The 23,696-nt window shown below is 40.6% G+C and overlaps 1 protein-coding gene across 8 annotated transcripts in view; it reads right to left on the bottom strand.

Moving 5' to 3' along the window:
- FBXL4 (F-box and leucine rich repeat protein 4) overlaps positions 1-16,140 on the bottom strand; it is a 55,744-nt gene extending 39,604 nt beyond the window's left edge. For 5 of the 8 annotated variants that reach the window (XR_014881464.1, XR_014881465.1, XR_014881463.1 and 2 more), the window contains exons 1-4: positions 16,030-16,140; positions 10,486-10,734; positions 9,097-9,686; positions 871-1,216 (exon numbers count right to left, since the gene is read on the bottom strand). Coding sequence is in view for 4 of the 8 variants with exons in the window: in XM_085217601.1 (XP_085073727.1) it covers positions 871-1,216; positions 9,097-9,605 (855 nt within the window). In the remaining 4 variants the exon portion in view is untranslated. Of the gene's footprint in view, positions 1-870; positions 1,217-9,096; positions 9,687-10,485; positions 10,735-15,910 lie in introns of all 8 variants that reach the window. The other 3 variants (XM_085217603.1, XM_085217604.1, XM_085217602.1) reach the window with 3 other exon arrangements.
- Between the last annotated feature and the right edge of the window lie 7,556 nt (positions 16,141-23,696).

The raw sequence follows: 23,696 nt of genomic DNA, 5'->3' as shown, positions 1-23,696 counted from the left end.
GCAAAGGTGATTACTTGGACTCTCCTTCTTTACTCTGACTGGTGTATCAGCCTCCCATGAACATCCACACTCCAGTAGAAATTTACAGGTCAGCATGCGATATTCAGCAATACCACATACTGCATAAGCACTAAACCACCTTATAGACTACAGGAACTACAGGACAGAAGATATTTACCTGCACAGACTCTGAGCCTACTCGCAACTGCTCCACTGGTAGGGGATCTGAAAAGAGTACTTTACAACTATTTTCTGTGCCAATGATAGACTAAAAAGTAGCAAATGCATCAGAAGATGAGTGTGCAGAAGTTCAGCTATAGCTTTTTTTTTTTTTGTAACTTACATCATGATTCAAAACACCTGCACAGAAGAACCTCATCTCATAATAATATGAACATTTTATGGCAGCTGCAAGAACCCAGTTTTGGGCATTCTATAAAGAGATCAGGGAAAGAAACTTTTAACCAAACTACCCCTACTTCCAGGTCACATTCATTCTTTTACTCTCTTTTGTGTCTTCTCTGTCAAGGACTAAAACTACTTGTGTCACGAACTTAGGATCTTCCAGTTGTACAAAGCCAGAGATGAAAGGCAAGAATAACAGGCGTAAGAAACTGTGCATGAGCAAAGAGACTCCTGAGAAATACAAGTGCCATAACTACGCATATACTGGCAAACTGGCTTGTTATTATCTACCCACTGAAGCAGACAGACTACTGCAACTCAAGCATATCTATACAGCAGTTGCAGGAGACTCGCAAAAAAATGCAAAGAACTGGGAAAAACAGCAGTCTTGATCAGTACCCCATACAGCACCTTTGCACTCAATTATCAAAACAACCGTATTAAGTGTAAACATGATTTTCTTACCTCATAAGGCAGCTTATCAAAGTATCCATTACTTGGCCATTCTCTGAGGGCAACAATGCTGAACTGTTTATTAAGAGTGTCCATTCCACAGCCATACTTCTCTTCATCCTCATATTCATCAATATCATTCATATCAATCATTGAAGCCTTAAGTGAGAGCACAGGTCTCTCTTTCACACCATGTAGTACTACTGCATCTAATTCAGTGTAATAGTCCAGAAGAGAACTGTTCACTTCCAGCCGAATTAGATTTGTGGGAAAGTTGATTTGTTTGATACTAGGCGTGAACTGCCGAGCCTGGGGACCATTCACTTTTGTAGGTGCCTCAGACCAGAGGACTTCCCACCTGTAAAAATAAGTGCATGCAAATACAGAGAATAAGATTAAAGTTACAATTCCAATTTCTGAACACGGACAGAGTGCTTTCCAGAATTACTTAGGAACTGAGAAAAACGGTTGAAAGGCCAATGAAAATAGTTGTTTGTCACTAGATTTGGTAAATTTCCAAAGGATGAATTTAACAGGGCACACTATAATCACAGCACATTTTCTCTGAGTTGCTAACAAAGCAAACTGTATACTCATTGTCATGCACTTGTGTTAGATTACCATTATATACACACAAATTGTTCCAACATTTCACAGGTAAGGTTATCGTAACCAATTGATAAAAGATGTCTTGACAATAATTGCCTGTTAGTACAAATAAGCAGGGAACAGTCTTGTCAAGCAACTCAAATACACACTAAGTCGACTTCACTTCCCACACGAGGTTTTCACAAAATATACAAAGAGAAGAAAAAAAAACAAAACCCACAGCTCTCACTCATTCACACCCAAGTAATTCAAACTGCAACATCAACAAATTCCTTTATAAAAAACACACGTACTTAATTTACCTATCTAAAGCAAGCAAAATATTGCTTTCAGAAGTATTTATTTGCCAAATTATCTTATTAATGTAAGGGTTAAATATTACCAGAGAAATATAATCTTCACATCATTCTTTAAAATGGTCTGCTGAAAAAAACCTAAAATTGTCTAACTGCTAAGCTAAAATATTTTTATCTTTGATTTGGTGACAGAAGGTTGCTCAGGGATAGACAGAGCTTTCATACGTACTTGCACACAAACTTCAAATCTCTTCCATTAGACGACCACCTTCTCCTCCCCTCTCTCTCATCCTCAAGTCTAGCTTCTAGTCAAGAAAGAAACCTCCAGCAGTCACTGCTTCTACTCCCTTTGATTCTTTGGTTTACGCTTACAGCTATTTGAGTGCAAAATCTAGACACTTCCCCATCTCTTCACCTTTTTCATATCAGCCCAATCCCAGCTCCAAAGATGTCTCTCAGCCTGCTTGTCTTGCCCCTCAGGCCTCAGAGATGCTGGGCCTGATAGAAAGCTAGGTACTAGGAATTATCTCAGCACCTCTGCTCCTTATAACAGACGTCACTAATGTGAGCTTTAAAGTATTGTTCAGGACTGACAGGTGCTGTAAAGCACAAAGAAATATTACACATAGTTTGTTTTCCAGAATAGATTAAACTCTGCCCATTGTAACAGAAAGCAAAACATATGAAAGGACTTCCACTAAAACATAATATAATATTAACAAGGCAGAGAAACTTGATATTTGCTCCTATTTCAAGGATATGAAAATCCATATTGGCTGAAACTTCCATTTCACAACAGAGATTTTTAGGAAAGCACAGATACATTTTCCTATCCTGCATCATGCCACTGACCACAAATAGCTTGCAGCACAATAGGAGGCCTGCAGATATCTTCTGTCAAAAGGAAACAAAAAACAATGAACTGAAACCAAACATATAGGATTGGTGAACACATGGCATGTCAGCAAGTACAAACACACTACAGTGTACACTCTGTTGTAAGATTAACAGGTTTGTTTTTTCAGTATTTTATATTCTTAGGAGAGACTTTCTACTAAGAGAATCGTAGAATGTTTTAGGTTGGAAGGGATCTTTAAGATCATCTAGTTCTAGCCCTCCTGCTACAGGCAGGGACACCTCCCTCCAGACCAGGTTGCTCAAAGCCCCATCCAGCCTGGCCTCAAATACCTCTAGGGACAGGGAACCTACAACCCCACTGGGCAACCTGTTCCAGTGTCTCACCACCCTCACAGTAAAGAATTTCTTCTTAATATCTAGGCTAAATCTATCCTCTTCCAGTTTAAAACCATTTCTCATTGTCTTGTCTTTACATCCCTTCTAAAAAGTCCCCCCCCAGCTTTCCTGTAGGTCCCCCCAGATACTGGAAGCTACAAAACATTTCATTAATTTAGGAGAGGAACTTCAACTCTCAGAAAAAGTAATAGATTTAGTTTCACTGTCACACTTTCTTGCGCAGGTCAATTCCCTATGCAAATACTTAATGTTGGCACCACACATAACCTTTCTTGAACATACTCAGATCATCACTTGCTATTTTGCTTAGACGCTTTCATATACCCACTCAGATTATCCTGAGGGAAACTCAAGGCTATTTTTTTCCTCACTAAATAACACGTACAGTATCATCTGCTTTTAACAGAGCATGCCTTAGTTACTGACTTCTCCTTTGAGACCCTAGAGAGAAGATTAACTAGCAGTAGCTCTAGAAGAAAATGCATCTGAACGTCTAGATTCATCAAACTGCAAAGCAAGAATCTCCTTCAGTGCCTCCAGCTACCAGTCTTTGTAATAAACTAGAGAACAGTAAATCAAAGACACAGCAGGACTTTTACAATCTTGTAAGACTCCGCATTACAAACCAAGTGCTGATGAACAAGATCAGTAACTATTTTCCACTGTCCTCATCATACTGCTCTCTCTTTTTCATCAACAGCCCACTCACTAACCCATCTTCAATGGAGTTAGCTGTTGGTTTAACTACAAAACCTCCAGTCTACAACGTTGCATTTGTTGTTGTTCTCTCCCTTGGTGACACCACACACAAAACCAGGCCATTGTAATTGCTCTGAGCTGGGGTTGGTAGATACGTTCTTCCCTACTGTACTCATTCTCTTAATACACCCACTGATGCAATTGGAAGCAGTTGCTTCGTCAAGGATCAGAGCTTTGACTCTCACTGTGCTACAATCTGAACGGGAACAAAGACTGTATACTTGGAAATGGATGAAAGAAGCCTAAGTTTCCAAGAAGCCACAGAAAGAACTGCATTTTTTTTTATGTTCTGGAGTATTTTTCATTACGGTTATCTAAAATGCCTCTCTTCTAAAGGGTTTTGAGTCAGTTCTGGCTTGAGGATGGGTACCTAATTAGTTTCAAGAGTTTGGAACAAACAGAGGCAACCTTAAAATTCTCCAGAATCTATTTAAACCAAGAAGAAATTGCCTCTGAACAAATATCTGGAAAATTCAAAGAAAATTTCCTGTTTCCCCCTCTCTTTAACTAGGCTCTCTGAGCTCTCAAAAATCAAGTTAAATCAAATGACTGAAGGTAGGACATTGTCCTCAAGTCTAGAAGATGTACAGAAAAGGCTTATGAAAATACTCCAAAGCACTAATGCTGCTTCAGAAAGAAGCTTCTACCAGCAATATGCCAGGAAGCCACAGCCTTTACAGTGATAAAGGCAGTCACATCTGTATTGTGTTTAAGAGACTAGACAATATGGGGACCTCAGTGAAGTTTTTCCATTCAGCTTTAATGGAGTTTGTGATAAGGTGATAAGCAGAATTCACAGCACCTAAGCAGTCTAATTACCATAAAGGAATATGTAGATTTTCATTTCTACTTCAATTCTGACATAACAGAGACGACGGAACAGCAAACAGGACTACAAGAATGCTCAGAGGGTATATAAAATAACAAAAGTTATTTGAAATAATTGCCTTCTCCAAATGAGCTTTTTGAGTGTTTCTCAGAAATGACTGTCCCAAAAACCCAAAACTCATTCCTCTGCAACAGTCAACTTGACAAGATTAAAATTTGTTTTCCTGAGGATGTCAAGAAGTAAGAATGCAAAAGGTTAAAACTTAGCTAGACAGATATTATGCAGCCCTGAAGACCCCTTACCACGTTGTATGGCGTTGATAGTAACAGCAGTGTTTGGGGTGCCTTCAACTGAGATTCACAGGAAATAAAAGGTAGAATCACCATTGGAATGCCACTGTCTTCAAACAAGAGATCCATGACATTTTTAATTCAGTACACTATCTTTCTAGTTTATTAAGTTATTAATCTTTATATCTTAAGTGTGGAAGTCAAGGAGACACGGCCAACCACTTTTCAGCAGTCTGTGGGGACAGGACAAGGGGAAATTGCCATAAAATGGAGCACAGGAACCACACCAGTATACAAAATAACTTCTTCATGGTAAGGGTGACAAAGCACTGGAACAGGCTGCCCAGGGAGGTTGTGAATTCACCTTCTCTGGAGGTATTCAAGCCCTCCTGGATGCGTATCTGTGCAGCCTGCTGTAAGGGGGCCTGCTTGCTGGGGGATTGGGCTTGATCTCTGAAGGCCCCTTTGAACCCCTACGATTCTGTGAAATGGTATGACCACAAGAAGCAGAATGTTGCCACTGGTAGATCTGGAACTGCTCCCAGCCAGCAAAATGCTTAGCATCTCACCTTTGAAAAACAACTTTATTAGTATTATACTTCATCTGTGGAAAACAAGCCAGGGGAAGAGGAAGTAAAAATTTTAAAGACACCAAAGCAAACAAACAAAAAAACCAAACACATAAAACATCCCAATCTACAAAAGAAGCAATCATTGCATAACAGTGAGGACATACAGTATGAAACATCCCCAAGCACTGCCACATATCCCAGACTAGTTAGAAAACTGCTTTAGAGCTTTTATAAAAGTACATGAATATGTGGTGTCACTATAAGGGACATAAGATAAGAGAAACTGTCAAATTAAGTTAAAAAAAGAGAAACTGTCAAATTAAGTTAAAAAAAAACCAATGATTGAAGAAGAACAAGGACCATTTTTTCTTTTATATTCTAAATTTAAAATCAAAGTTATTTTTGTAAAGGGAAAAAGTTGAAAACTTCAGGAAAAAAAAAAATTCTGACTTGAAAGCTCCCATTTAAACACGCACAAACTCTTCCTGTCTGACAGCAACTAACAAAGCACTGGGAGCATCAGAATGTTTCAAAAGGATTGATACCGAAGAAGCCATTAGGGAATTGTCAGGAGTAAACACTCTGGATAGATGAGGAGGAAAACGGAACACTGTCCTCATTACAGAATCTACCTATATCTTATTCATCAAATACAGTATGAGAAATAAAACAAAAGGTCTCCCTTTCCTGGCTAGGCTCAGCTGACGCCACATCAGCTGCAATGGCCCCATTACTGCTGCATAGAGCTGGGATTCTTCTGCTGGCTGAAGAGGGACTCATCTCCACCAGCAAGTCCAGAACAAACATTTTTGTGCATTATGATACAAATATATCATATATAACAAAATAAGCATAATATAACAAAACCAGGGGGAGATTTCTTCATCACAAAAAAGATGAGATGACAGTACTGTAATTGCTGAAAGTTGTGGATAAAGAATAATGAAAAAAATCAAACTGTTGTGTGTAAGCACTAGAATTGTCAGGCACAATTACATTCCAATCTGAAACATAAATTAATGCTTTCTCTACTACATGAAGAGTTGATCCCACCTGTAAAAAGACTGAAAAAACTGATCTGATACAGTGCCGGGCAAAGTTGTAATTGACAAAAATACACAATTCACCACCACTAGAAGCTCATCACTGAGAACCCTTTTCTGAACACCCACACACATCATTCACAGAATCATAGAATTGCTGAGGTTGGAAAAGACCTTAAAGATCATCAAGTCCAACCACAATCTAACCATACTACCCTAATTCTAACAACCCTCCACTAAATCAAGTCTCTGAGCACCACATCCAAATGGTTTTTAAACACATCCAGGAATGGTGACTCAACCACCTCCCTAGGGAGCCTATTTCAGTGCTTACCAATCCTTTCTGTAAAGAAGTTTTTCCTGATATCCAACCTAAACCTCCTCTGGTGCAACTTGAGGCCATTTCCCCTCACCTTGTCCCCTGCCACCAGTGAGAAGAGACCAACCCCGCTCTCACTGTAATCCCCTATCAGGTATTTCAAGAGAGCAGTAAGGTCTCCCCTCAGTCTCCTCTTCCCTATAAGAATCACTGACATGAGATAAGTATCGAGTGAACAGGGCAACCTGTGGGCCAGCTATGGGCTACAGATATTTTTCTACAAAAATACATGAAATCTTCTCATGCAAGGACTGTGGTACACCAAGTCCTTACAGAGCCTCTTGCAGTTTATAAGCTTTTGCACACAGCAAATTCTTGGATGTGGCGACATTTCAAATATTGAGTTCAAGGAGGAAAAAAAAAGATTATTCAGCTGGCCACTAAATACAATATTTAAACATCTCAACAGACCTTTTCCCTCTTACAACAGATTAGATTCCACAATTAATTTGGTCTCTCAGAGCTGATCACGCCCCAAGAGCTATAAAACAAAACAAGTCCTAAAGCTTTCTAATGAGTATTTTTCTCATATATTTTCTTTTAGCTATCCACACCTTTTTTTTTTTTTCTTCTTTTTTTCAGTGTACTATACTAATAGTTCGTTCTCATAACATTTCTTGAACACTTCTGGATCTTTACATTAAATTGAAAAAAAATGAATTTTAGGAAGAAAGAACTAGTTAGAGACTTTTATAAGACAGCATAAGTTATTTCTCAGAAGTATATCCTTACATTGCACTGAAGCACCCTATCTTAATAATGCAATATTGTCAAGTTACAGAAATAATCTCTACATAAAACCTATCCTGTATCATTAAAGAAACAAGTAAAATTAAAGTTCACAAAAAATTGGCCAGAAGTCATTTCATATTAAGTTCTAAATTTGAAAAGCTGTGTTTACATCAGACAGTACTATAAATAAGTTCTATATTAGTGCCAAACACTCCTACTTCTTAAGTTAGACCTACCATTAATAGTTTGACCTATCACTGTTCCTTGAATTCAGAAGTTTAATTTAGACCCACACAGTATCTACTCATTACATTAGAGAGCTGTATAATTCACTAACCAACAATAATTGACAGAACCACACAAAACAGATTACCTGGTAATTCTGAATGCATAACATGACAGCTATTTTCTAGGACAGACTACTATTAGGAAGCATGGAATACTAAAACCTTAAGGTATGCTTTCTAGTTTTATCTTTAGAAAGCAGGTTAGAGAAAAAACATCCAACACCTAAGCATTAGCACTGCTTATACTGCCAAACTATGCACTTTAGGTGAATATACCATTTGCTGCTATTCTGTTTTCCATAGCACATGTTTTTTTTTTTAAGTCTTTCATCCAACAGTTCTCCCTTCCTTTGGAAGTCTGGTATAATTTCATCCCTTTTTGATAATACTTTGCATGTATCTACAGCTTTTCTCCACTGTACTTTAACATGTTCTCTCTTTGTTCTATTTCCAGACCTCCTAACTATGAGCTTCACACCTCGTTAACTGCACTTTTCCTTTATCATCGTAATCACCATTCCCCCTGTCTTTCTTCCTCCTCCCCAGCTCCATCTCCCCAGCTCCCAAACTAGAACTTCATGATCTTTAAGTTCTTTTCCAACCTGAGTAATTCTATGATTCATCACAAGTTCCAGGTATGAGGAAAAACAAATGGATTGCTTTTGGTCTGTGAAACAAACCTAAAATCAAGTGCAACTCACACCTGCTGATCAGATCAAAAATAAACATCAGACAGATGACATCACCTTCTGTCTGATCCCATACTTCTGGTTTTAGCCCCGTTTCCACATGAAATGTGTTACAGTGCCTGATTCTACCATATATACAACCTATTGCATGCAGAGAGAAGAGTTCATAGTTACTTGCAGCAGGGTGATACTGCAGCCACAAATCCGAGTCCCTTTTGGGCAATTTTCCCTTATTATTGGAGAAGTGCCAATTCACAAGGGACTTTTGAGCATATGTAGTAATAATTGCTCAGAAAATTCCAACACAAGCTGTCCTTATACAAATTAAATCTGATACTAGGATCTGTGTTACTGATACAAGGAAATAAACCCACATCTCTGAAGTCACTACAAAGACAGGTCACCATAGCTTTAAACACATACAGAAATAAAACGTGGGTCAGATATTTAACATCTTATAGGACAAAGGAGTGTTCTAAAGCACAAAAAGAAAAATTACCTTACTTCAGCTGGTGGGTTTTGCGAATAAGGATTTGCAGAGCATGCCAAAATCCTAACTACAGCTCCAGGATGATACGTTTCCAGAATGTGCACTGCAGTGGGATACACTGGCTCCTCAAAAGCAAGTTCCACATAGTCCTGGCTACAGAAGGTGGTTGGAGTCCTCTTGAACGGCAGCCGAGCGCTAGGACAGTGATCCCACCAGGTCCCATAAGTTCGAAACACGGCAGTCTGAGTAAAGTCACCAGAGCTAGGGTACACGTTTGGAATACCTGCCAGATTCCACATGGTATAAGACATGCTGTTTTCACTACCATAATGAGAGCTGAAATCCAACACTTCTTTGGCATACTGAACTATCTCAACATTGATAGGTAAGGCTCGGGTGTTTGATTCAATAGCCCTCCGGCTGTTCATCTCCCCTCTTGTAGCTGTCCTAGCTCGGCGCCGAAGGCACATATAGTAAAACATGCTCAGAACTGTTAACATGGGAAACACTGGTGGCATCTAGATATGACTCACGAAGATGCAAAAGGTCAGGAGTCCTTTATAAGGTGCAATAACAGCTTGTGGTGTTTTGAAATAGAGCTGACAAAACAGAACGAAGAAACACAGTGAGCAGATAAAATACGTCCTAGAAAACAAACTTTAGTCTTTCAAATATCCTCTTAAACAACATATTGTTATTAAAACATTAACAAACTATCACATTTTATGACAGTTATTTATTTACAGGTTACAAAGTGTGGCTTACCACTTATTGCATTTAAAAAAGATTATGAAGAAACATTAGCCAAAACTAACCCTCAAGTAACAAAAACATTATTACTGAAATTAAGTATTATTTTCAAGGATCTACCAAGAGATCCTTGAAAATAATAAAAGAAAAAAATCTTTCACTGACTCATGAAGTCAAGTACAAAATTAAATCTTCTACAGTAAACAACTGCAGACGTTGTTTCCAAATTTACAAATAAAACTACCTGTAGTGTACTTTTAAAATAATTTAGAGAAAAACCAACTTTTGAAATAAGTGGCTGGATACGTAGACAAGCTGCAGCAACATACAACAAAATCTAAGTTACTTCACTGCTTGCAATTCCCAGCAAAACTGTTCCCAGGACCCAGATTACTTCATTTAAAGAGAGCTCAAATATATCTAGACTATAATAAACTCTGGAGAATAAACACAATAAACACACTGCTCAAAGACAGCTCGTACAGGAAGTTGTACTGCTACCGCAGCAAACCTATTACTCCAGTTTGTGATTTTTATTCAGAGTAAAACAAAATTGCTATGGGCAGTTAATCTAAACTAAAAACTTAACCCAATCCTTCCCAGATCAGAGAAGGAGACCGAACAGTTTCACAAAAATACTGCCATTACCCTTTGAAGTTGTCCATGACAGCATTAACCAACCACTCAAGGGTAGCCAGCCTCCTGAAGGATGTTCACAATTCATTAACAGTATCATCTTCTTTTAAGCCACGCAACAAAGTAAGTCTTCAGAAGAGTCAAGGTAACAGCAGCAGAAGTTCCCATTGAAAGCATTTCAATTCTGATAAGAGAAATATTTTAATTTACGTAACAATTCAACTGTACTCAAGATGCAGTATATTTGCATAGACAGCCATCCTGAAAAAAAAAAACAAAACAGCACAATTGAGGATAGCAGTGCGCTTTTCACAGCCTAAACTGAGCCACAAGTAAGACAAACAAGCTTGTTTAACTACTAGAAAAAGCCAAAATCAAGATAAGCCTCTGTAGTAAAGCTTTACAACAGTGAAGAAATATTCATAGCTGAATGCTGTTGTTTTTTTTTCAGGACACAGAAGGGCTGTATCATACTCCCTACTAATAAAGATCCTCTTACACATGCTTGTCCCATATTTAGCAGCCACTCCATACCTGCATGACGTAAACTGTTAGATTTACCCCCACGCAACAGAACTTAGACTGTATTCTCTGATTTCTGCTAGTGGTACGCCACACTCTAGGGCAGTAACACAGCACTGCATAATCACACCCTCCACTACCGCAGACTGTTTTTCTGCTGGCTTCCAGATTAGCTTATTTGTCTGCTTTACTAGGAAAAACAAGGAGCAGCGCCCGCAACCTGCTAGGGGCTGGCACAGAGATGACTAAGCCTATCTCAGAATAAATGTCTTCAACAGCCTGTGCTGGGGTTGCCAGTTAGTGTATCTCAGGGTATGTCCTAACCACTGAACCAACAGCATGACTCTTCAACTGCAGAAAATGTATCAAACAGTAATTAACATGATGCCTCTTCATTGCCTGGGAGACAAAAAGCACTTTTACCATTTGGAATGGGTACATGTGGGGCCATATTTTGCCACATAGAACAGATAGATAAGGAGCCAGACTTGAGAGTTCTTTTCAAAGCAGAAGGTTAAACTACAGTACGTGAATAAGCAAAATAGATAGGAAACAGAGTAGCTTTTGTATGCAATTCAGTGTGCATGTTACTTGGGTAACTTCTCATACTCACAAAATGCACATATGAACAGCTCTCTTCCGTTAGAACACTGTCAACAAGGCACACGCAGGAATGGATAAGGCTGGCTGCACTGTTTGGTCCTCTTACTCATGACAGTGAGAAAGTTTACTAACGAAGTGTTCAGTTCTCACTTCTTTGCCTCTTCTATTATTAGCTTGTTGTTTAGCTCCTGTCCTTCATTCAACTTCACATGTTGACATAGCTGTCAACAACATGAATTGCTCCTGACATTCAGAGCAGAAGGAAATGCATAAGATTGCATTCTGGATCCACTTTAAGCTCTGCTGGAATGCCAAAGCCAAATAATGTCACATTTTCCCCAAACATCCCATTGAACCATCTTTTAGAAAAGACAGTGGGGAATGAAGAGTGCTAACCCTCCTGATCTCTTCTAAAATAAAAATAATAAGATTATAATTTCGGCATGGGGCTGCCATAAGACACAAGTGAAGTTTAAAAATACATTCCTCTTCCACAGTTTTCCCCCTCTGTACAGTTATGCCAACAGACATTAAACGTCAACAAACTTACTGGTGCCAAGCCCTAGCATCATGTGTCAATCAGCACAGACATGAGCTTCTAACAAACTTTCACTGACGAGCACAGTTTGAAGCTTGCTCCACATAACTTAGGACTTTACAGAGCTCAATTCTGAGTCAACCAGTTGGGATATGTCAAGAGCAGTTGCAAATCATTGATCTCACACAGGCACCTTGCGTGACTTCACATCTGCAGTATGAACTCTAAGGTTCCTCCAGTCACAGCCCAGCACACTACCGACCTGCTCATGATGAGTAGCACAAACTCAGGCACACTTCCTATTAGCTCACAACAAGGAGGGTAACCAGCTGGCTGATGGCCATTCCCCCTGTCAACTTTAATGACTTTCGTAAAATTAATAAGAATCTGATAGCCTTGAGATTGACACTGTTTCTTCTATTTTGGCTGATATGGGCCAACAGGCTCAAGTTGGGAAGTATGAAGAAAAAGAGCACAGAACACAGCTTTCATATAAACACTCTAGTCTGAGCAATGCAAGTGAAAGGATATTAAAGAGTTAAAAGTAATATAGGATATAATTGCTTACGTAAAGTTAGAGGAAAGAGAAAAATATCACAAAAGAAGGATAAATAAGGACTAGGACTACCGTAAAAGTATAAACTCTTCTATTTCTGACATTTTAAAAGCATTAAGAATTATGTGGAGTTAAAAGACCAATGAAAAGTTGCTGAGAAAGTTGAAGGATAATAAGCTAGTGAAGAATTACATTGAACATAGATCAGCAGGGCCAGGTGATGTAGAGAGATGTTCAGAAACTACCACTTGGTTAGACTTCTGATTAAAGGGATCTAACCCAGCAAGTATAAAAAAGCAGGCCCAGAGCTAAGCAAAGCATCAAGATAAACATCTCTGGAGTTTATGTGGAGATTTTTTTTTCCTTCCTAAACTGCTTGACAATTTTTAAGAAATCCACTTGGACACATTCAGCTCTATCTTCCAATCTCTGACAGTACCTCTGTCCTGCTGTACATTCACAGAAAATTCACAGAATTACAGAACAGTTCAGGCTGGAAGAGGCCTTAAGGTCCACCCAGCCCCAACCCCCTGCTTTGGGTAGGGCTGCCCCTCCACCCCCAGCTCAGCTGCCTACACCCTCACCCTATCTACATTCCTGCTTCACAGCCACAGAGCAGGTCCTGTTCCTGCAGCAGCTTCAGTTTTGGGGCCTACTCAGATCCATTCTGCCTCTCTCCTGCCAGGGCCAACTTCAGCCAGCTCCTGAACCAACATGCGGCTGCCTCACAGAAATCAGTGCTGGCACAAAGGGGCAGCCAGACTACAACACCCCCCAAGTCACCAAGCTCAAAGCACCATGGAAGGGGTGCCTTCAATTTTACACAAGAGATGGGACTCAGAGAATCAAATTAAGCTAGATCTAGAGTAAAACTTCCTTTGGAAAGAAATGCTACTTTCTTTCAAAATACATTAATTACTTAATTGACAACTGTTTCAATTATGTGAGGAAATTCCCTTCTTCTATATAATTAACTATACACATGAAAAGCCTTCTGAGACTAATTCACCTCTTCCTTCTTTCAACACATCTTGCTAAAGAAAAATGTTGTTTGTCCACATATTTAATTGGAACAGACACTAACTAAACAAAAGCATTCAGGAGTGCTAGATTTCTTGGGGTGACTTTTCGGTCAACAACTGGAACAGACTGCCCAGGGAGATGCTTGAGCCACCATCCCTGGAGGTGTTCAAGAAACGTTTAGATATTGCACTAAGGGACACGATTTAGTGGGGAAATACTGGTTGTAGGTGGACGGTGGGACTAGATCATCTTGGAGGTCTTTTCCAACCCTGCTGATTCTATGCTACTTCATCCTCTTTTACAGGGCATATCAGTTCTACTCGCTAGTATTCAATCTTCTCCCAGAAGTACAGAAGCAGGGCACATGAGCAATACGTAGGTATTTACCAGCCAGAAAGCTAGAAAAAAGTGGGACATACCAAAAATAATGGAGGGTACTCAAGCAAAGGATATGTCTAAAAAGCCTACATTATACCTAGAAAAATAGAAGCTGGCATATTTCATCCCTGAGCAATACACTGTGTTAGAGCAGAGTTCATCCTGTTTCAAGAGAAGTAAATGCTGTGTATATATATATGTATATATATATATATATATATAACCCATAGGTACACCAAGTTTGATTTTTAAAAGACAGAGAGGCAGTAACTTCTCTTTACAGAATCTTTGCCAATCTCAAACTGGGGTGTCTCTGTAGTTTCCTTTCACTTGAATATAAAAGAAATGGCAACAATGACAAATTATGAGGAATACATAAATGATAGAAACAATAGATTAATGTGATTTAGTGTATGTGTATCAGCTAAAAGATGGTCAGGGAGAAATCTCTTCACGCATCAGTGCAGAGAGGGAATACTGGAACCTTACATTATAGGCTAAAACAGACCATTTTTACCATAGGTGAGCATCTGTCACTATTGATTATGAAGATTATATCAGTGTCTGCACTCAAACTATTGAGATTTGGAGCTGAAATTAATTAGAAATTAGTAAGCTCTTACACTGTAGTTTATACTCAGGCCCTACTTTCTGTTTTTTCATGCAATGTGTTCTGGCAGTAAAAACTGCCATTTTACATATGTGAAACTTCTAAACTTACAGCCTGCAACAACAACAGAATGTGAAGACAATTCTGTCCATTTAAAATCTTGACTGCGTTGTTGTCATGAGCAACAAAACATTCACAATCTGAGCATCTCAAATTATTTCACTAGTTGCTCCTCCTTCCTGCAAGGACCAGAGCTCACTGAATGGCGTAGTGTGCAAGTACTGCTGAGACAAATGTTACTTGAGCATCTGTTACGTAGCCAAGGTGACCACACTCCAAACTGGAGTTTGTCTAGATATCACAGAAACTACTTCCCACTATGTGCAAATCACCAGGTAAGCTTTTTTAAAAATCGCTCCTAAACAAAGCATAAAGCCAACAGCATTGTACCACTCCATTCTGAACATCTGGCCTACTACCTGCATTGGAAACCCCCGCTTTCAGGAAAAAGGAAAGCTACATGTTGCTCACATTGCTCCAGCCAGCTCTTTCTTGTCACAGCCCAACACCTTGGAGCCCCAAGCTTCAGGAAGCCCAGGTATGAGCAATGCACAAGCAGCACACCAAACCTGTGCACCACCTCACTCAGCACCGCTCCCAGTAAGCAGACCAAGGCCACTCTCTCACTGTTAGTTCACACCATCCCACACGTTCATACTCTGCACACCGCTGACCTGCCGGCCAACTGCCTCCTTCCTGCAGGTCATCGCCCTGCGGCCGTCAGGCCACACTGTGAGTACCCATCCTCACACCTCACGGATGACAAACAGCTCACCCCAACGCAGACACCCACCACCACTCAGCAGTACCCCCACTGGCCTTGCTTTGCCCCGCCAGCTATAGCAACACACGTGCCCCCCGCGGGCAGCAGCCCGTACCAGCGGACAGCCTGCTGCTCCGAGCAGATTAACGCCATGCGTTCCAACGCCAGCGGCGCCGCCCCGCTACGCACGCCGCAGGCACCGTTTCCCTCGCACACCTTCGAGCTCCCCAGACACGTGCGCTCCCCCGGCTGTCCGCCCAACGCCGAGCTCTCCCCAGCACCGGGCCGAGGCCTAGCACTAGGACCGCACACCGGAGCGCGGCACGCAGCCGAGCTCCCGCGCCCCGCCGCCACCCGCCCACGCGGCCCGGCGCGCACACACACCTGCGCCCGCCCGGCCTAGCGCCGGCCTCCCCCTCCCCGCTCTGCCCCGAGAGGAGGAGCCCAGACGGGCCGCCCGGCCCCGCCCCGCTCCGCCGGCCCGCGCTGAGCCGCCGCCGTACCCGTCCGCAGGGCGGAGCCCCCCGCGCCGCCGCGCCTAACGCCGCCGGAAGCCCCGCACGGCGAGGGAGGGCGGGGCGTCGCCGCACGAGGCGGGGCTGCAGGCTGCGCGTGCCCGCGGCGCCGCGGGGGCGGGCGCTACGGCCGGGGCGGGCGGGGCGCTGGGGAGGGGCGGTAGATGGGCTTCAGCCCAGGCGGCGTGCCCGGCCTGGCGTTCTGTGGTTTTAATTGCCGCGTGCAGTCAAAGCTGTGGAAGGGGGTTGAGCAGTGGAAGGGAGTTAAGTCCTTTCTTGCTTATGTCTTTCTTGTTTTCTCTCCTTTGTCTGATACTTGCCGGCTGTCACGGCTGTCTGGAAACCCCTCTGCCCTTGTCAGGCCTGTATCCGTGTTACTTAGTCCTCAAGACTTGGGAAAAAGCAGCTTGTAACTCCAGCCCCAGCCTGACCAGGCTCTTAACGTGGTGAGGTGGCAGCATGCCATCAGGGAGCCCTGATTTTAGCTGATCCTAATGAGTACTTGCTCCAGCGCATCGCGGCGCCTCTGAGATCCCTAACTGGCATGTTGCAAAATAAGTGTCATCTTTTGCTTCCGTACTCCTTAATTTGATACACATGCCCAAGCACTCGTGCTTTTTGAAGCGCAGTTTCCAGGTCCTGCGGTGCTCACAGAGATGACTGTCAGGCCATGCAGCCCTCCCAGCAACGCTGCGCAGGAGATGGGGCTGCAGAAGGCATTGACAGGCTGTGGTCATGGTGTGCTGTGCCACTAGGAATCTCTTGGGCAGTCCTTGTGCTGCCTGGCATTTGCCTTTAGCGTAGGAGATCTCTAATCATCTTTAACGTTTTCGGAAAATACCACCCAAGCTCATCGATATCTGTTTTTTTGTATGCATGCAGCAGTTTCATGTGCAGGCAATTAGAGCACGTGGAAAACAATGATAATTTAATGAGGCAATCTGCAGCACGGGCACTAGAAATAAGTTGTGAGGCATAACACAAAAGAGGTCTATTGTGAGGCATAATGCAAAAGAGGTCTATTCTTTAATCTTTTCCAAATAGTGACTAAAGGAAAGCTGCAAAACGTAAGGAGTACCTTTTCTTAACTTATTCCCAATCCTTAAGCAGTACTGCATTAAGATACACGCACATTAATAGAATGAAACAAAGCTGAAATAGATGCAAATATCATAAATCATGTTAGCATATGCACTGCCCCAGTACACTGCACTTAAGACAGGAAATACTGGTGCTGACTTTGACCACGTGTTCAAGACAATTATAAACATGCAAGCTGACCTTTGAAAATGTATACCATAGAATCAGAGAATCATAGAATGGCCTGGGTTGAAAAGGACCACAATGATCATCGAGTTCCTACCCCCCTGCTATGTGCGGTCACTAACCACAAGACCAGGTTGCCCAGAGCCACATCCAGCCTGACCTTGAATGCCTCCAGGGATGGGGCATCCACAACCTCCTTGGGCAACCTGTTCCAGTGTGTCATCACCCTCTGTGAGAAACTTCCTCCTAATATCTAACCTAAACCTCCCCTGTCACAGTTTAAGACCATTTCCCCTTGTCTTTTCACAATCCACCCTCATAAACAGCCTTCCCCCTCCTGTTTATATGCTCCCTTCAAGTACTGGAAGGTGGCAATGAGGTCTCCCCAGAACCTTCTCCAAGCTAAACAATCCCAGTTCCCTCAATCTTTCCTGATAGCAGAGTTGCAAATATATGACAAAAGGGTTTGTAGTGAGAAGGAAAAATCTGCTTATTCAGCAAGGAAGCTTTGCCTGAGCTTGGGGTAAAGAGTCATAAAAAAGTTCCTCCTGAAACAGGGTATCACTTCACTGAAATTTGCCAAAAAAGAGGGGGACCTGAGTTCATTTTCAGAAAACGTTCCGTAAATAAAGCATGGAAAAACTACCTGACTTTAAAAGTCATCAGTTTCTGCTCCCAGTAGGAAACTGGATATTGTTATCCCTTAGCAAAGCTTTGTATTTTAAGTATTCAGTGAAACTATAAAAATGATGAGATCATTTTAATCAGTGGATTATTTTTAATACAACAGACTCAGCCAAGTGTTAACTGCAAAGCAGCACTGTGTACACAGGGCTCTGTTGCTATTGGAGTGAGTTGTTCTCTCTGTTTTCCTCCACATCCCAGGATATTAACCCACCACAGGAAACAACTCGCTGCCTCTTGGGCTAGCATTCCTGCTTTTTGATTTGTGAAATTACATATATTCTTTGAAATGGAAGAGATAGTATGTGAAGTCAGTGGGACTCTTCACTCAGCACATTTAAATGTTTGTACATGTTTTCATGAACCAGGGCTAACAAGTCCTTGCTTTCTATGCCAGCCTAAATGAAGTGAGAAAAGAATTCCCTTCTATTCTTCTGGCTGTTTTTACAGAGGAAATTTTTTATTTCCTCTTTTATGTTTTGTTCTTTTCCCATGTCACACTGTTTTGCATAGCGTCCTCAGTTATGCTCTATGAAATCACCAAATTTTGTAGTTAATCACATTTGCTGCATTTCATCTTTTTTTTTTTTTTCTCCTGTGTTTTTCTTAAAAGATAAAGAGAAGGATATGCCACAGTACAAGTATGTGCTTAAACATTATATACAATTAAACCTCTGCAGTACTTCATCTAACAGTCTCTCTGCTGCTTGGCACTGCTTCTCAGCAGGTCACACACAATTTAGACTCTGTAGTCACTGGGGCAGGAGCAATATCTTGCTCTGTCTTCTGCAAAGTATGTATTATCAAATTATACAACAAAATATATTGCAGCATTTGAGTACCTAAAGACTGCAGCTAATGCAGAAGCACTCTGCCTGAGTTGTAATTAAACTTTTTTTAAAAAAGCAGAAAGAACCAGAAGAAAATAATTTAACAAAATACAGCATCACCTATCTTATCATAGTTAAAAATCATTCCTTTTTATCTTTCTGCAGAAGTATACCTATGAGCAGTAATCCTGAAGCCTGGAAAAGGTGTGTTAACTGAAGATTTCTTAAGGTTTTTAATGAGGATTAGGAAATGTGAGATAATAAAAAGCACTGTATCCAAGGAGGTTGTTGTGCAAGAATCTTCAGACAAGTTTTAAATCAGAATCCTTTGTCAGCAACAGCGGGATCCAGTAAGGATAATATGCTAATTTTAACCAGCAATAGTCTTCGTATAGGGATCTAAAGAGACGGAGAGAGATACGATCTTATTAAGCTTTTGTGTTGACACTGCACAGCTTGTTACTGTACTCAATTGAAATTTAAGAGCGGGAATGTAAAGCTTGTATAACATTTTAGTAAGATATACAGTAACATTGAAACCTGAATAACAATTGAAAGAATAAGAACGAAATTCCCTTAGCCCCTGGGCTACCACCCCTTCTCTATTCCAGCAGACAAGTAAATGCTGCAGGTGTCTATGTCGTAAAAACTTTCCCAGAGGCAATTCTGGCAAAACACCTACTTTCTTCACACCGGACCCATTGCTTTAACCTTCTGAATGTCAGATTTCTAAAGCTAAGTGCTTCTGCTGCACTGCCAGCTGCTTCTAGTCTCTGGGCTTTCCTTGCAGGCTGCTAGGAGTGCAGAACAGTATCACAGGAATCTGTGCTCAAGGAACAGGATAGTCGATTCTCTCTTCACATTACAACTAGAAAGAGCTGCAAGGTACATTTGAGCAAGGTCTTGTTTTTCATGATGAAAGAAATGTTCTAATAATTAGCAAGACTCTGTTTTATTGAGTTTATGGTATTGATTGGTTGTAATCGTTGATCGGCTGAAGTTTCCTTTATCACTCCAGTACTTTTTCATATTTTCTTGTATAATGGCTGCATGAGCCTGACTGGCAGCAAGGGGCAGATGGCTGGTGGTTCTCGAAATAGTTATGTGTAAAGGCCACAATGCATTGTTTTTTTGTTTTTTTTTTTTTTTGTTTTTTATTTAGCACAAAAGCCAAGGGAATATATACAGGTGCAATGCAGTACTTCAATACCACATTTTTTTTCAGTGGAGATATGTCATTTAGCTTCACAAAAACACACTGTTAGCCTCTCATCAAGCATCACATAACTATTTTCAATCCTTTATAACATGTTCATGTGACCAGATATATTTTTATATGTCAGTTGAATTCCGTGGCGGCAAAACTGTCTGTGGCTCATCCAAATGCTGTCACATCTCATAATGGCAACATCAGTCAGCGAAGAGCTCAGCAGAGCTGAATGCTTACAGAAGACGAACAGTAAGCTGATTCCACCCAAGGGTTGGAAATCTGGAGAACTGTGAAAAGTACTGCAAAGTTCCTATCACTGTTCCAGTCAGCTCAATAGGAGCATTGTTATCAGTGCCAATGCACCCAGAGTTGCTGGTGCTTTTCAACCAGGGTCTTAAGCTTCCAACATGAAGGATCAGATGTGCAGAAGTTTTCTGTCAGAAATAATGTGTGCATCAACTACCTGCAGAGAAGCCACTGTCACCTATGTAAATACGCTAACAGTAAAAACATATGCTTATTATCTAGGACATTTATCCACTGCTAAAGACATCACATAAGCATGAGACCAAAAGTGATGTATTTAAAAGCAGTATTAAAAATATTACCCACAAATATTAAAGGATATTTACTTTTTGCTGTGTTTTATTAATAAATAAATAAATAAATAAATAAAGTGGAAATACACAAAACACTTTGCAACATTTATTTTGTGATGGAACAGATCAGACTATGGATTACGAATCCAGCATCTTATTTTATTGCCTTGTTCTAAAACAAAATAATTTCTGAAAAACTCTAAAAAGTTGTTGGAAATCTAACAAAATTTAGGCACTTAATGACCTAGTGGCCTCTTGATTAACCTAATGAGTTCTTCAGAATGCAAGGACACAAAAAAAGGAGCACATCTGAAAGAGATAAGGTCTATTCATCAGCAGAAGTTCAGTCCTCCCAGAATGAGGGATAAACTCATAAAAGGTTCAGGTGATCCATCTGAGTTTGTCATTTAAGCATTTTTCCAGAATATTGAGCAAACTAGAAGAATGTACTGAGAAAGAGGACTTACACTGCTACTGGCAAGAAGTCTCTGGTGTTTTTTCTACTTTTTGTTTCCAGCAGATAATTTGTAATTTGGGCTGCTACTTCCTAAAATATATAAGCTTTTAGCAGCCAATTTCAGGAAAGACTTCATGAGCTTTGGCTTCTTAGAAGCTTGTAGCCACCTCCCCTTCCTTGGAACCAACAGCTACAAGTTACACCGTGTAGGTGTGCACACGCACACGTTTGCAGGAAATACTTTTGATCTTTCAATTTGTTAATGTCCCACAAGTTAGGGACATGGTGCAAGTACAGAATAATATATCCATTTAAGAAGGATTTTTCTATATCAACAGAAACAACTGGACTGACATTTCTTCAGTGAGCTTGGATACCACCATAGTATTCCAACAGCCGGAACATAGAACTCAAGATTCTGACTTTTTTTATTATCTATTAATTACAGTGGGATTTTCTACCTTAGTGAACTGAATTCTCTCTTTCCATCTTACATCTAGACATAAATAAGGTAGCTCTTAGTTAAAAGTAGTTCATCAGCTTTTGCATCGTAGATTATTTAGCCACTCCTTTCTATTTTGTATGGGTAGAGCTTTTTAAAACATCATATTTTCTTGCAGGAATTTGACTGTTTTTCATAGGTGATGAAGAAGGTTTGTGATGTAGATAATTTTTATAGAGAGAGCATGAATAAACATGAATATCAAGCAACATAATGTCATATATGTATGTAGAGCAATCATACACTGCAGGACACCTACACGTAGGCTCTTTGTGCAGCATTGCTATAGAGAAACTTAAAGAAGCAGAAGTAAATGCTAGCTTCTAAACAAACTAGATCCCAAACAAAACAAACAAACAAAAAAGATTAGGCACTGTTTAAAAATAATCATTTTCCAGATCCATGCATTCCATTATTGCTTTGGAAAAAGGACTCATAGCACAATGTGTGGCTGCATTTTCAAAATATAGCATTATCAGTGTCATGGAAGTTGAAACACACAGATGTGTTCTGAATGACTGAAGTATGATAGAGTTAAGCCTGCGTTGGTTTGTGATTTTATCAGCTGGGGATTGATTCCTGGTGTGTTAATGAAGGCCTACATATAGTTTTCTTGATTAACTTAAGGCTTAGAACTTGCTACTTTAGCACTAAACAAGATTTAGGTTTTTGAGCTGTTGCATCTGATACCTCAATTATTCATCCTCGGAATTAATGTACAATTAGCATGAATTCTTGCTCACATGGAAATAGATGGTTATGTTAATTTGGATGCAGTTACTGAAAGAGTTCTGAATAATGAAAATACTGGTATTAATATCTTTGTATGGGGTACAGATCAGACTGAGTAAGTAACCATTTTTTAATGTAAAACTGTCTTTGCAGTTTGTTTTATTTCTTCCATTCTCTGTTATGTTCGAGGCTATTCAGCACATCTGCCAATGACTTCAGATAATTACGATACTATTAAATATTTTTTTGACTACAAATATATATAAATATTTGGCCTACTTCCATACTGATTTATACACTTCTGACTGAGGATAAGTCCTTTGAAGTGTCTGGAATTACCCCATTATAAAGTCATTTAAGGAAGATTGTAGGTAGGTCAGTTCTTCCTGGAGCTCCTTCCTCCAGTATGTCATGCCTGAGATTTGCCAGTGAGTTACTGGTACTGTAAATAATTGGTTCATCCAAAAACAAGGTAACAAAGTGGAGTTGCTAAGAACGCTGGAATGTCTTTTCATGGGAGAACTACTTCATCCTCAGCTTTTAAATTCAGCAGATTCACCAGAAGAGTGGGGTTTCGTTTGGTTTGTTTGGTTGGTTTTTGTTTGTTTTTGCTTATTGGTTTCTGTACATGCTGGTACCAAAATCTTTCCCTGCTATTTGCAGGGCATGCTTAGGGACCAGCAGTCCAAGCCTGAAGCTGCAGTGACATCTGCAGTTCCTGTTCAAGCTCAGGAGGCTTGGGATGTACAGAAAACTGTGCACGTGCAACACGCAGCTGGCAAGATGAGACAGCTTTTTCCTTCTTGCTGTTAGTTTCCAGTATGCACTAATGAAAGTTATTCAGCATTGCCAGCGAGATTTTCCCTCTCTCCTGATGTTATAATCCTGTGGACTCAGTGTTGTCCTGTTCCTAGTTTCCTGACAATCACTATTTCTGGGCATGCTGTAAATCTTGAAGGTTGCATTGCTGTAGAGGCAACATACTGACTGCTTGAGAAAATGTTGTTTACTTCACATTCCTGAAAGTTAATCCTGAAACCTTCCTGAACTACGTTAATCAACTTCTTTAGCTTTTTCTCCAGTGGGGAAAATGGAGACCAGCAATGTCATCAAAGAGCAAGAGCTCCACCCTGCCTCATTAGCACCTTGCTTTTCCTCTTCAGTTGCAAAATCATGAAGCCAAGAATGCTATTTATAGCTTTTGCAAGGTTGCAGTGCCTTGTCCTGTCTCCAAAAGTAACCATTTGTCTGCCTCTTTCACCGTGGTGACAGCACCCTCACCACCTGCAGAAGGGGTGGCTCTGGAATGATGTGGCAGTTCTGAAGGAGATTAATGACAGCCAGAACATAGGGCCAATGGGAGTAGTTAAACACC

Source organism: Meleagris gallopavo, chromosome 2 (assembly GCF_905368555.1).
Source record: "Meleagris gallopavo chromosome 2, MGAL_WU_HG_1.1, whole genome shotgun sequence".
NCBI lineage: Eukaryota > Metazoa > Chordata > Aves > Galliformes > Phasianidae > Meleagris > Meleagris gallopavo.
Note: the sequence above shows the minus strand (reverse complement) of the source record. Positions and strands in the feature narration are given on the sequence as shown.